The following is a 12,176-nucleotide window of genomic DNA, read 5'->3' as shown; positions in this document are numbered from 1 at the left end:
GCATATTAATATGCAGATGGCTGTTGGTTTCAGTGCTGTCTGGGTTTCTGCAAGCTCTAATACACAGGAAACTTTGCACCTGCCAGTTTTTCCTGGCTTGACTGAATTTCCCTGTATTCTTTGCGGATCTCCATTTTAAGTCGGGAAGTGGCCAACCCAGGTGGCTACACACCCTCCTTGTGATCCCTGACGCGAAGCGTGAAGGATCACATAACTGCGTCGTTTTCACTCCCTGACCCAGCGAGCACTCTTCCAATGCCTCTACACTGACCATAACTATGCACAAAAATTTTAACTGACAATTCTAAGTGGCGCTATGTCACAACCGGAACATGCAGTACAACATATATAAAAAAACGGTACCTCTAACTATCTTCCATAAACTACACCCACTTAAACATCCAATCATACTAACTTACTAACAATACAAAAATAATAGCAGCATTCACATTTTCCTCTGGCTTGGCGGTCAAGCTCAGAGTTGTACAATCTCTCAGTTGTCTTTATTCACAAAATGACACCGAACGAATGTCCTTTATTGTAGATCAAGGGGTTTGGGGGGCCTGGTGAAAACCGAAAATAGGATATCTCATCCTGTATACCGGGGTGCGAGAGTGGTAGGCTCTCCTTCGCCATTTTCTCATGCGGATAGTCTGCACGATGCTGCAGAATATCGCCAATACTAAAAGGGATTCAATTACGTATGAAAGGGAGTACCATGTTATAAACCTATCACACCATGATGGTGCATTGTTACTTGTCACTGGGCTCTGGGTGCTATGGGGAAGTGAATCATTGACGGCCGGGGGATTTGGGGTCAGAGGGTTCGCGGTCGCGCGCAACCGAATACAAATTACAATAACAAAAAACACGTATGATGTCTTCATTGTTCTCTTCTTTTCTCTTCCTTTTCGGCTCTTCTCTCTTCCTGGAGTTTCTGGAATTCTGTAAATCAAGCATAGTTTTGGTTACTATCTTGTTTAATATCTTGAACGTTAGCATGTCTGTCTTTTAGTGCCAATTTTCCTTTATAATTGGTCACCATGTGCGACTCCCTCATTTTTTTAAAAAACCGAATATTGGGACAAGACATCTAAGAAAATACTGCCGTACTGCGAGCCGTCTCGCAGCCTGTGAGATTTACCATCCTAGTGTTTGAGGATGTAAATAGCATAGGGAAGCAACCATAGGTTGCCAAAACCAAACAAAATAATTTTGAACGTAACGAGCAAAAATGGGGTGCGAATGGGATGGAATCCCCGGGTAGGACGGTGATCAATGCCGTATGTGCTCTACCCGAGCGTAGCTGACCAGAGGGGGGTCCTCAGGCAGGGCGGAGACCAATGCCGTTTCTCCACTGCCTGAGCAACCGGCAAGAACGGGTAAGAATGTGGTCGTCGTGGGGGCTGCCTCTCGTGATTACCTTCGAATCAGGAGAGTAGTTATGATTGTTGTCTGCTGACAGACTAGTTCCTCTGAACTATTGTCAGGGACAAACTAGATCCTCTAACAATTTTCTGTCAACAGACTGGTTCGTCTGAACTATTGTCTGGGACAAACTTGTACCTTTAACCATTTTCAGTCGACAGACTAGTTCCTCTGAACTATTGTCTGGGACAGACTTGTTCCATTCACAGCTGGGCATCAACGGAGTGGTAGCGTGGGGCCGTGAAACTTCCGAGTTTACAAACAACACTTAACGATAACATTAACGAACAAACATTGAACAAACATGCTGCAGGTTCCATCAGAAAGGACACCGTTTCTCCCAAGCGGTTCCTTTAAAACATCATCTGGACACCTCAGTTATCAGTTGCGAACAGGGTCGCAAAGGGGTTCTCATTTTGGGAGTCAGACTCAAAGTCATCATCTTCTCCCGGATGCCATACTCTTGAGTGGATGAGGGTTGCTAAAGCTGCATGGTGTGACTTAGGGTACATCTCGTCGTTTCGGACGAGCCTGTACGAATTGTCACAGTGCCAAATAGTGGTGTCTAATTCTGTGGGGAGGGAGTCGGGGTCGTCATCGTAGGGCGGTGGTCTTTGGTGAGGGTTGTCAAGAACTGTGATCAGGAAGGGATCCCTCGAATCGTGTTCAGATTCGCTGGGTGTGGGTCCTGTTGCATGGCGATAGTAGGGAGGCGTGCTGTGGCTGTTGCCTGTGTCGCTGTCGCTGCTGCTGCTGTCTGTGGGCGTGCTGGGGCGGAGTCTAGAGTCCGTGCATGGGGTGGACGTGTTGGGGGAGGGTGGGGATACGTGGGCTGTGGGCGGGGCGTGGTCTGCTGCGTCGAGCATGACGTGGTGTGTGTGGTTAGACTGCGAGCCATATGCCTTGAGCTGGTTAATATGAAACCACGCGGTCTTCCCGTTGGGGTACTTGATCTTATAAACTGAGGGGCTTACTTTGTCCGCAACGGAGTATGGACCCGAATACTTGGGTGACAGGAACGTGCTGGGGTTGTTGATGGAGAGCATGACCTGCTGTCCTACATCAAACTCAGTCGCGTGCACGGTCTTGTCGAAACAGGCCTTGCTCCGTTTCTTCCTTGTGCCTAATTTTACTGCGGCTGCTAGCTGAGCCGTTTTTACATTTTCGACTAGTTGTTACACTGCGTTCTCGTGTGTGAGGGCCGTCATTCCGGGGCTGGTCAAGTCAAGTCCTAATAAAAATTCTGTGCCTTTCATGGGGCGTCCGGTCATGAGTTTGTGTGCGGTGTATCCTGTGGATGTCGAAACAGTGTTACGCAGAAACATTAGTGCAAAAGGGAGGACTGAATCCCAAGTGGTGCTGTTATGTTGGACCATTTTCCTGAGGGTTGCTTTTAGGGTCCGATTCATTCGCTCCACGATACCACGTGACTGGGGGTGGTATGCCATGTGGAATTTTTGGGTAATGCCAAATATCCTGAGGACGTTCTTCATGACACGTTGTTGCTCTTATTAGCCTTAGTTTTATTAGCTCGAATTCTGTCACCTTTGCTCACGAGTCGCCAGGTATCTTTCTGATACCGCCACGTGGTTCAAGCTCGAGTAATGATTAATAATGCAGCACACCGCTTAGTAAATATTAAATCAACGATCATTTATTATATACAGCAATAAATACTTATACAATAATACTACCTCTAGACTCTTACCTACCACTAAAGGCCAATACTTAACTTTGGTGATGGCCCACCAGGTCAGGGAAACGAATGGCTTATCGAATTGGGTCTGGCCTGCGGGATTCAAAAAGGCTGGTACGGGTCGATAGTCTGGAACACCTATCTGGTAGCGATCGCTGGAGTAAGACTTACTTGTTCTTTCGTCGAAGGGTCTCGAAGGTTGCGAGTAGGAGAAGAAGGGCCGATCTGAACTTGGCCCCTATCTTTATAGGTCCCAGGGGCTTCCCGCCTCTCGGGGTAGACCTTGACCCTGGTCCCAAGTGATTGGACTTGGTCCCAATCACTGGGTTCGATATGCTCCAATAATGGGGCGATTCCTTGATCGGGGGGTGGTCGTTCACCTTTCTTTGTCTCGGCCACTGCTGGCGCCGAGAGGTCTGGATCGGCTTTCAATTGCTAATTTGTAGCAATTGTTCCCGGGGATCGCCGATTAAACTGCAGGTGGCTGGGTTGATGTGCTGCTAATGGTTGCAGGTATCGGTCTGGGCCGACTTCCCCAGAGCCGAATACACTGTTCTGTCTGCAGCTGTCCGTTTGTGTCCTGTTGGCTGATTTTCCCATCAGCCTTTTCAGTTCGCCATTTTACATCGGGGTTTGGCCAAATTAATCGGGAATCAGCCATTTTAGGTGGCTACAACGTCCTGTAAAATGGGAACCTTGGTCGGATTCAATGCTGCGGGGGAGTCCCCATCTCGTAAAGATGTGGTGGGTTAAAATCTTAGCTGTAGTCTTTGCCGTGTTTGTCCTAGATGGGAATGGTTCTACCCATTTTGTAAACGTGTCTATCACAACTAACACGTACTTGTGACCATTCCTGCTAGGGGGCAATGGTCCTATAAAATCCATCTGGAGGTTAGTCCAGGGGCCATTAACGGGGCGGGTGTGGCTCAGCTGAGCTTTCTTTGCATATCTGTCCGGATTGTTTTGGGCACAGATAAGGCAATTTTCAACATAGTGCGGCGTGACGTCTTCCCTTAAATTCGGCCACCAACAGAGCTGCCCGAGGTGGCTGTAGTGGGATCAATTCCCTAATGCCCATGACTATCATTGAACAAACAAATAAGCTGATTCCTGTCCTGTTCAGGAACCACATAAAGGGTGTCTTTTAGGATCACACCGTCATGCGTGGTCAGCGCATTTTTAAACCTATCGTATGGGGCTGGAAAGTTTCCTTTTAAAATCTCCGAGATTACTATCTTGCTTCTGGGCCTGCACTAAATCCTCGATATTAGTCGATGAGACCTGAACTGCATTCACTGGGGTGCTTTCTTGGGGGTTCCAAAAATGCCCGTGTCTGGAACCTGCTCGCGCCAGTGCGTCGGCTTTCACATTTCCAGGTGGGGAGGAACAGTGGTGACTACGGACTTTAATAATGCCAAATATCCTGTCCTGTGCTTTGTCCAAAATGTGCCGGAGCAATGGGGCTGAAGGGAGGGGTTTTCCATCCGCGGAAACAAATCCTCTTGCTTTTCACAGGAGTAGGAATTCTGTGAGGCTGTTACAGATATAGAGGCTGTCCGGAAGTATATGTCTGCTGGGCTGGGGAAGGAATCTGGGTGATCTATAATGTACGCAATGGCTGCTAGTTCAGCCGCCTGCGCGCCTAAGTGGCCTGGCAGTTTGAAGGAGATTTCTTCTAGGGCGCGTCCCTGCGCGTCCTCAACATAGATGCCGCATCCTGTAATGCACTTCCCGTTTAATACAGTGGAAGAACCATCCACATATATTCTCAAAGGTGTGTCTGTGTGCTGGGGGCTCTGGGGTGAACTACCTATATTTCTGGGGGGTGTTTTTGTGATAAAGGGGCCTGTGTTGTGGTGCGGTGAGATGATTTCACATTAGTGGGGGGTGCCTGGGTACTGAAGGTTGTTGGCTAGGAAAGTGTGGGTCTTGGTCCTTTTAACAGTGATGTCCCGTTCCTGCAAAAGAAGGGTCCATCTGGCTGCTCTAATCTGGCTTATTGTACCGTCCTAGAGTCGTCCGTCTAGTAAAAGTTGGGTGGGGGTGTGTTCCGTGAGGATTGTGATGGGGTTTAGTCAGGTGATGTATGAGAAGTATTGAACTGCCCAGAAAACTGCGAGCAGGTGCCTTTCACAGGCCGAAAATCCCTGCTCCACAGGATCTAAAACTCTGGAGGCGTAAGCCACGGGTCTTAACTGTTCGTGCCGTTCCTGGAGGAGCACGGCCGAAAGGGTGCGGTCTGTGCTAGCTATCTCTATAGCATAGGGGGAAAGCGGGTCTGGAACCTGTAATGCGGAGGCTGCAATGAGTGCGCGCTTTAAAGTATCTACGGCATCCGTGTGCTGCGGAAGCCATTCCCAAGGGGCACCTTTCTTTAGGAGTTCCGAGAGGGGTGCTGCCTTGGTGGCAAAATAGTCAATATGGTTTCGGCAGTAGCCAACCAGTCCTAAAAACGACCAGAGAGCTGAAACATTCTGAGGAAGGGGCAATTTGACAATCGAGTAAATTCTTTTATGCTCGATCTCGCGTTTACCATGTGTGATAACCGTTCCCAAATATACCACTTTGTTTTCCAAAATTTGGGCTTTCTTGGGGTTCACTTGGCATCCAATTTGCTGTAGGAGTTCCAGGAGTTCAGCCAGAAGCGTGATGTGCTCTGCCTTGGTGTCTGTCTGCAGTAATAAGACGTCTACATACTGGACCAGACATTCGGGGCGAGAAAATTTTCATAAACCATTAGCCAGCTGTCGGTGGAAAATGGAGGGGGAGTTGTGGAATCCTTGTGGAAGGCATGTCCATGTGTACTGCTGACCTTTAAAAGTGAAGGAAATTTGTACTGGCACGCTTTTGCCAATGGAATGGACCAGAATCCGTTACTGATGTCCAAAACCGTAAAATATCGTGAGTTGAGTCCCTGTTTGAGCACGGTCTCGGGACTTGTGGCTACTGCGGGGATAACTTTGTTGAGTTCCCGGTAATTGATGGTCAGTCGCCATGATCCATCGGGCTTTCTCACTGGCCAAATCGGGGCATTATTAGTAGAGGCTACTGATCAAAGTACACCTTGTACAAATAAAATATCAATAACTTTTGAGATTTCTCCCTCTACCTCTTGGGGAAATCCATATGGGGTCTAGGGTCAGGTCCTGTTATTTGAACCTAACCAACCATCCTGCTGCAGTCATGTTTATGACTTGCAAATGTGGTCCTGTTTTTCTGTAGAACTGCCCTAACCTGTTTGTCTGCGCTAATAGTGGTCGGGTCAAACCAAAAATCGCCAACTGCGCTAATCTTATTAGCATACTCACCTACTGTGAGCGTTGCGGGGGCTCTTGCTGACTGTGTAATTTTCCAGACACATTGATTTACTGGGTCAAATGAAAGGTTGTGGGAGTTCATGAAATAAATGCCCAAAATGTGTTCTGCTGTGTGGTCCAGATCGACCAAAACTGTGGGGTGTTTTGTTGTAATGTTGCCAATTTGAATGGGTATAGGGGCTGTGATGTGTCCCTGTTGTGAGTGGCCTGTGAAGCCACTGAGGGGGATTGTGGTTGTAGTGGGCCACGTGTCTTTTTGGAACATGGTGGAGGAATTAATTGTGGTGCGGGACCCTCCTGTGTCCCAGAGAAATTAGATGGGCTGTCCCCGTATTTTTGCTGGTCGGCCGAACCTATCCCAAAGGGTGTCGCAGACCCAAGTGGGGAAGCCCGAACACAGTCAGTCAGTTCCGTTCATGTCTGTCTGGTCTGAACGGGTGCCTACACTATGTATGGGCTTTGTCCTGTGATTATTCAGAGTGCCTGCCTGCTGGGCTCTCTGTGGCTTTCGTAGGGCATTGCACTCTCGTGCAAAGTGACCTAATTGTCCACAGTTGTAACACTCCTGTGGTTTCTGTGGGGGGCTGTTCCTGCCTTTGTTCACCCATGCGGGGTTCTGGTGCGCTTTAACTGCTTGGATATCTGCCTCTGCCTGCTGTTCTTCGGGTTTCCTAATCGCGGGTTTGTTTCGGACAGATTGCTCCCAGGGGCGGGACAACCTTTTAAAAACCCACTTTTCGTTGTGCGCTTCTTGCGAGGGGTCATAATTGGTACAAGCTTTTTGTCCTGCCTCTGTGGCATGGGAGATAAGGGTGCGGGTCCATTTGGCCATGTTGTCTGGGGGACAAATGGGCGCGGGCTAACTCTCCGGAAACTGCTGTAAAATGGATCCACAGGCGTCCAGCAAACGCTGTGGGGTGTTCGGTTTTCTTTTGCCTGCACCTATTCAGGCCTTCTACTGGGTCACCTCGGTTATATCCGATCGCGTCTAGGATCGCTGTGTGCATCTCTGCAAGGGTGCCTCCTCCTACATTCTATGGGTCGGGAAGGGCTGCTACAACCGAAGGGTCTAAGCTTAAAACTGTGAGCTTTACTTGCTCACACACAGGTCGCCTGCTGCTTTACTCTAGCAAAGAAGGTGGGGGTCTGAGGTGGGGAGGAACGGTGTGATCTTTTCGCACACGTCCAGTAATTGGGTCACGGTTAAAGGGGTGGTGTCAAGGAATTCCGCGTCGCCGTCCGATGTGACTGTGCGGTGGGTCGTTACTGGATTCATGGGTGCCTGATCTATCTGCTCTGAGGGATTGAGGTGCTTTTCTCCTTTGGGGTTTTCCTTGCACACATGTTCCCTGCACATATCTATGCGCGGTTTTGTTTAGTTCTTGCCAATCAGGGCCGTCTCCTTCATCTAATTGGGATTCACAGGTACTTTGAAACCCATTTTGCACTGAAAGCAAAGACTGCAGTTCCGCAATCTGCTTCCTGCATTTTGCATGATCCACTGAGCTTTGTCTGTGCTCTGTGGTGGCAGCATGGAGTGCTCTTAACGCTGCTTTTAGATCGCTGCACTGCCTTTGCAATGCCTCTACCTGTTTCTCGGTCTCTTCTCTTACCAGGACTGCACGTTGCATGTCCTGATAGGCCTTCTCATATTGGGTTTGGAAGCTGCTCAGATGCGCTAGGCAAGACTGTGTGCGCCAGCTTGGCATCATCCAAACTTTGCTCCAAACTTCCTTCTTAAATCTATATTCTCTCTCGATCTCACTAACATCGACCTTGCTCATTCGATGTCTCTCTTCTATCTCTTTGCGGAGCGTCCGAACGACCTCCTCTGTGCTTCGCAATTGTGCCAGACAGGACACGATTGCCATCGGCTTGCGAGCTTTCCCTAAGCTTTTCTTATGGATCTCTGACAGGTTCTCCCACCAAGTATGTCCTATACTCCCAGGTCCTGTTTTCTCATTATCACAGAATTCACTCCAAAGGGGCCATCCTTTCCCTTTGAGATATTTTCTGATTTCTTCCCAAACAGGACACTGTCCTACTCTGCTGCTGATCGCTGCGACCTCGAATTCCTGGGGGTTCATAAGGCGTTCCATTGCCTTCATTGCCATTTTTCTTATCAGAATGCTCTTTTAAAATTTGGAACGAGGGATACTAAGGCGTGCTGTAAACACGGGTATGGCGTTCGCTATTTTCCGGAATACAAACTCCCGACAGTTTTTCGCAACAAAAATCTCAGTTTTACCTTATTGCCCTGTTAGTTACTCATGCATTAACACGCTTCTGAATTATGAGGATTGATCAGAACTGCTTGAACACTTGTGAATGTTTCTGTTCCCAATTGGACTCAATTCAAATTTTGGGTTCTCCCGGAGTGGTTAGGCCATTTCTAAGTCGTGTCCTGTCAGAATGTCGCCAGTAAATGTTGCTAACTTTTGGTTGGCTCTTAAATGTTGCCCGTTGTGTCTTTATTTAATTTGCTCTGTTTCTATAACCTTTGCTCGAGAGTCGCCAGGTATCTTTATGATACCGCCACGAGGTTCAAGTTCAAGTGCTGATCAATAACTCAATACACCAGTTAGTAAGTTTCAAATCAAAACACATTTATTACACACAATCACTACTCGTGCATAAAACTCTACTTACTAGACTATCTCGAACACGAAAAGGCCAATACATAGCTTCGTAACTGGCCCACCAGGTCAGGGGAACAAATGGCCTTTCATTAGATTGAGTCTGCAGGATTCAAAGCTGGTATAGACTGGTAGCTAGGAGCGCCTATCTCATAGCGTGCGTTGACTGGAGACTTACTTGGTTGATGCGGCAGCTAGGCAGGTCACTGTTAAGGGTTGTTTCGAGCTGAGTGACCCTGCCAAGAAGGACGAATTGAACTTGGGGACTCTACTTTATAGTCCCCAGGGGCTTCGCGCCGTTCGGGGGGGGGACCCCGTATCTGGTTCCAAGTGATTGGACTAGGTTCCGATCACTTGGATCGATTTCTCCAATACTGGAGCTGTTCTCTGATCGCTGGGCCCCAAGTGTCCATTGGCCTTCCTTTGTCTTGGCACCTGCTGGCGCCGAGGAGTCTGGCTTGGCATTATTTACCTTAAATGTTTCAATTGTTCCCGGGCATTGCTCATTCATATGCAGGTGGCTGTTGGTTTCAGTGCTGTCTGGGTTTCTGCAAGTTCTAATACACAGGAAACTTTGCACCTGCTAGTTTTTCCTGGCTTGACTGAATTTCCCTGTATTCTTTGCGTATCTCCATTTTAAGTCGGGAAGTGGCCAACCCAGGTGGCTACAGGTTCTACAAGTCAAGGGCACTAATTATTATGCACTTTCAAGAACTGAATAACATCGAACATTAGTTGGGGGGTGGGAGGGGGAAGGGGGCTGTGTATATTTAGGGTGACTATGGGTAATCCCGGATTCCTTTTTGTCATTTGTTTATGTAAACATGCGGGCTGATGTTTGGGGGTTGGTGGGAGGATGGGATCGTTGTTATTGTTATGGGGATTGACATATCTTGCCGATTATTGTTTTTTGTTGATGGGTGTAAATGCGGGAGAAAATGTAAAAAAGGAGAATAAAAATATATATATTTTTTATAAACTGAGAAAATCAATTTGACTTCAAATTATACTGCACCTGATGCAGATTTGGCTCATCAACACCACCAGGTGATCTGATCATTATCTCACTGTCATTGTGGGATCTTGCTGTATGCAAATCATTAGTGACTACACTTCAGAAGAGGCTGGTTTAGCTCAGTGGGCTAGACAGCTGGTTGTGATGGAGAACATCACCGCGCCGGCAGCGTGGGTTCAATTCCAGTACCAGTTTACCCGAGAAGGCACCGGAATGTGCCGACAAGGAGCTTTTCACAGTAACTTCATACTTGTGACAATAAAAGGTTTTATTATTATTATTACTTTTGACTTTGAGTATAATATTTTGGAACATCCCAAGGCTAAAAGGAACTGTAAAGTGAACATTATTTTATGTTAGTTTGCAAAATTACCAAATGTTAGGTATTGCCAGGTGTAACGGTGTTTAAGAAAGCACAATTATACTGTGAATAAGGCACATTATTCAATGGAAATCACGGATTAGTCAAAGGCGTGGCTACATATTGTAGCCATATGCACCATTTCTTTTAAAATTAAAAATGGATGGAGGTCCACTTCACTGGTAAGGCCAACGGTTGTGGTCCACAACCAACTGAACGTGAGAAACTAATGCTGATGTCCCTGTACCCACAGTACTCTTCCAGTAGTATTTTAGCAGCAGATGCCTTACACTAAATACAGGCAAGTGCATGCACTTCGCCTGTACTGTAAGCATCTCCGACCATTTAATGGAAAACATTTTCCGTTAGCACTGCTGCCTCACAGCGCAGAGGTCCCAGGTTCGATCCTGGCTCTGGGTCACTGTCCGTGTGGAGTTTGCACATTTTCCCGTGTTTGTGTGAGTTTCACCCCACAACCAAAGATGTGCAGGGTAGGTGGATTGGCCATGCTAAATTGCCCCTTAATTGGAATAAATGAATGGGTAATTTATATAAAAAAACATTTTCCATGCGAGTGTTTGGAATTCTAGCAGAAATCTGATCAGTACAAAAAGAAAATTGATCTAACTGTACTTTTACTACATCAAGTAATTGCTGACTGAATGACCTACACAAGACCCATACCTGCTCTTCATTCCACAGATAATTCGATTCTACTTGGACAAAATGTGCCTGACAGGTACTCCTCGCTAGTGGCAGAGTTCCTTTCTTCTGCTGATGTGGTGTAGCTTGGTGTTCCCAATGCACGGTGGGTAAGGTTGTGCTATTCATAATGATTCAGTGCTTACATGTTGGAACTACAGCTTCTCAGACATTGAAATACTAGAAAGAGAATGGAACTAATAGACATGCTACTTTGAACAGCTGCGACCTAAATAGGAACTAATAGCTAAGTAACCAATTACACTTGGAATAGAATAGAAATTTGAAAGTTTATTCATTGCAATCCTATATAAAATCTTCAATCCATTGCTTTACAATTACTTACAGTAATATACATCAATACATTACAACTCAACTGGAAGATTATGATTTCCGTAATGCATTGAAGAAATATTGAATAAAAACAGCCGGATGACTCTTGTTGAATTGAGAGAGGACCTTCTTTTTCTCTTTGGCAGGCAGTTTGGGGTTTTCATCAATGGTTTTAAGCAGCAATAAGAGTTCGTCCCTGGTGGTCTTCCGCATGTTGCTTTCACATGCAGCATGAGTAAGTCTCTCACAGTAAGTGTGCCCTGAGGAGAAGCAAGGAAGAAGTTACAGAAGACACCATAGTCGGGACAGAGAACTAGTTCAAGGCAGCTTTAAAACTAAAACAGTTATGCAATTTTGTACCCAAATCCATATTTCAATTTAAAACATTTTCACGTTCCTCAAAAACCTCAATTTGTAGATTTTAATCACAAAACGTTGTCAGTAATCAGGGGTACTTTACAGTACTTTTAGATTAATGCTTTATTTTATAAAGTTCTCCGATCTCCTAATTTTTACACTGCAAAACCATCTCCCTTACCCAAAGGCAGAACCTTACACCCATGGTAAAAAGCTATAATGCCATTCCTAGTCAGTTGCAATCCTAACTAAATGCAAAAGTGCCTTCTTAGATACTTGACATACACTGAAATTTGGGAAATTGGTGCAGGTTTATCTGTTTTGGTGCTGC

At 46.6% G+C, this 12,176-nt stretch overlaps 1 protein-coding gene and 1 long non-coding RNA gene across 5 annotated transcripts in view; one reads left to right on the top strand and one right to left on the bottom strand.

The window, feature by feature from the left end:
• Nucleotides 1-12,176, top strand: part of LOC140384520 (uncharacterized) — a 37,711-nt gene that overhangs the window by 5,967 nt on the left and 19,568 nt on the right. Inside the window, exon 2 of the long non-coding RNA XR_011933076.1 lies at nt 11,156-11,261. This is a non-coding gene — a long non-coding RNA (uncharacterized lncRNA). The remainder of the gene's footprint in view (nt 1-11,155; nt 11,262-12,176) is intronic.
• Nucleotides 11,427-12,176, bottom strand: part of depdc7a (DEP domain containing 7, paralog a) — a 74,279-nt gene continuing 73,529 nt past the window's right edge. For all 4 annotated transcript variants that reach the window (XM_072466278.1, XM_072466281.1, XM_072466279.1 and 1 more), the window contains one exon: nt 11,427-11,748. In XM_072466278.1, coding sequence (XP_072322379.1) covers nt 11,540-11,748 — 209 coding nt within the window. In that variant the 3' untranslated portion in view covers nt 11,427-11,539. The remainder of the gene's footprint in view (nt 11,749-12,176) is intronic.

The sequence above is a fragment of the Scyliorhinus torazame genome, chromosome 10 (genome assembly GCF_047496885.1).
Source record: "Scyliorhinus torazame isolate Kashiwa2021f chromosome 10, sScyTor2.1, whole genome shotgun sequence".
Taxonomy (NCBI): domain Eukaryota; kingdom Metazoa; phylum Chordata; class Chondrichthyes; order Carcharhiniformes; family Scyliorhinidae; genus Scyliorhinus; species Scyliorhinus torazame.
The sequence above is the reverse complement of the archived record's forward strand: the minus strand, read 5'-3'. Positions and strand labels throughout refer to the sequence as shown.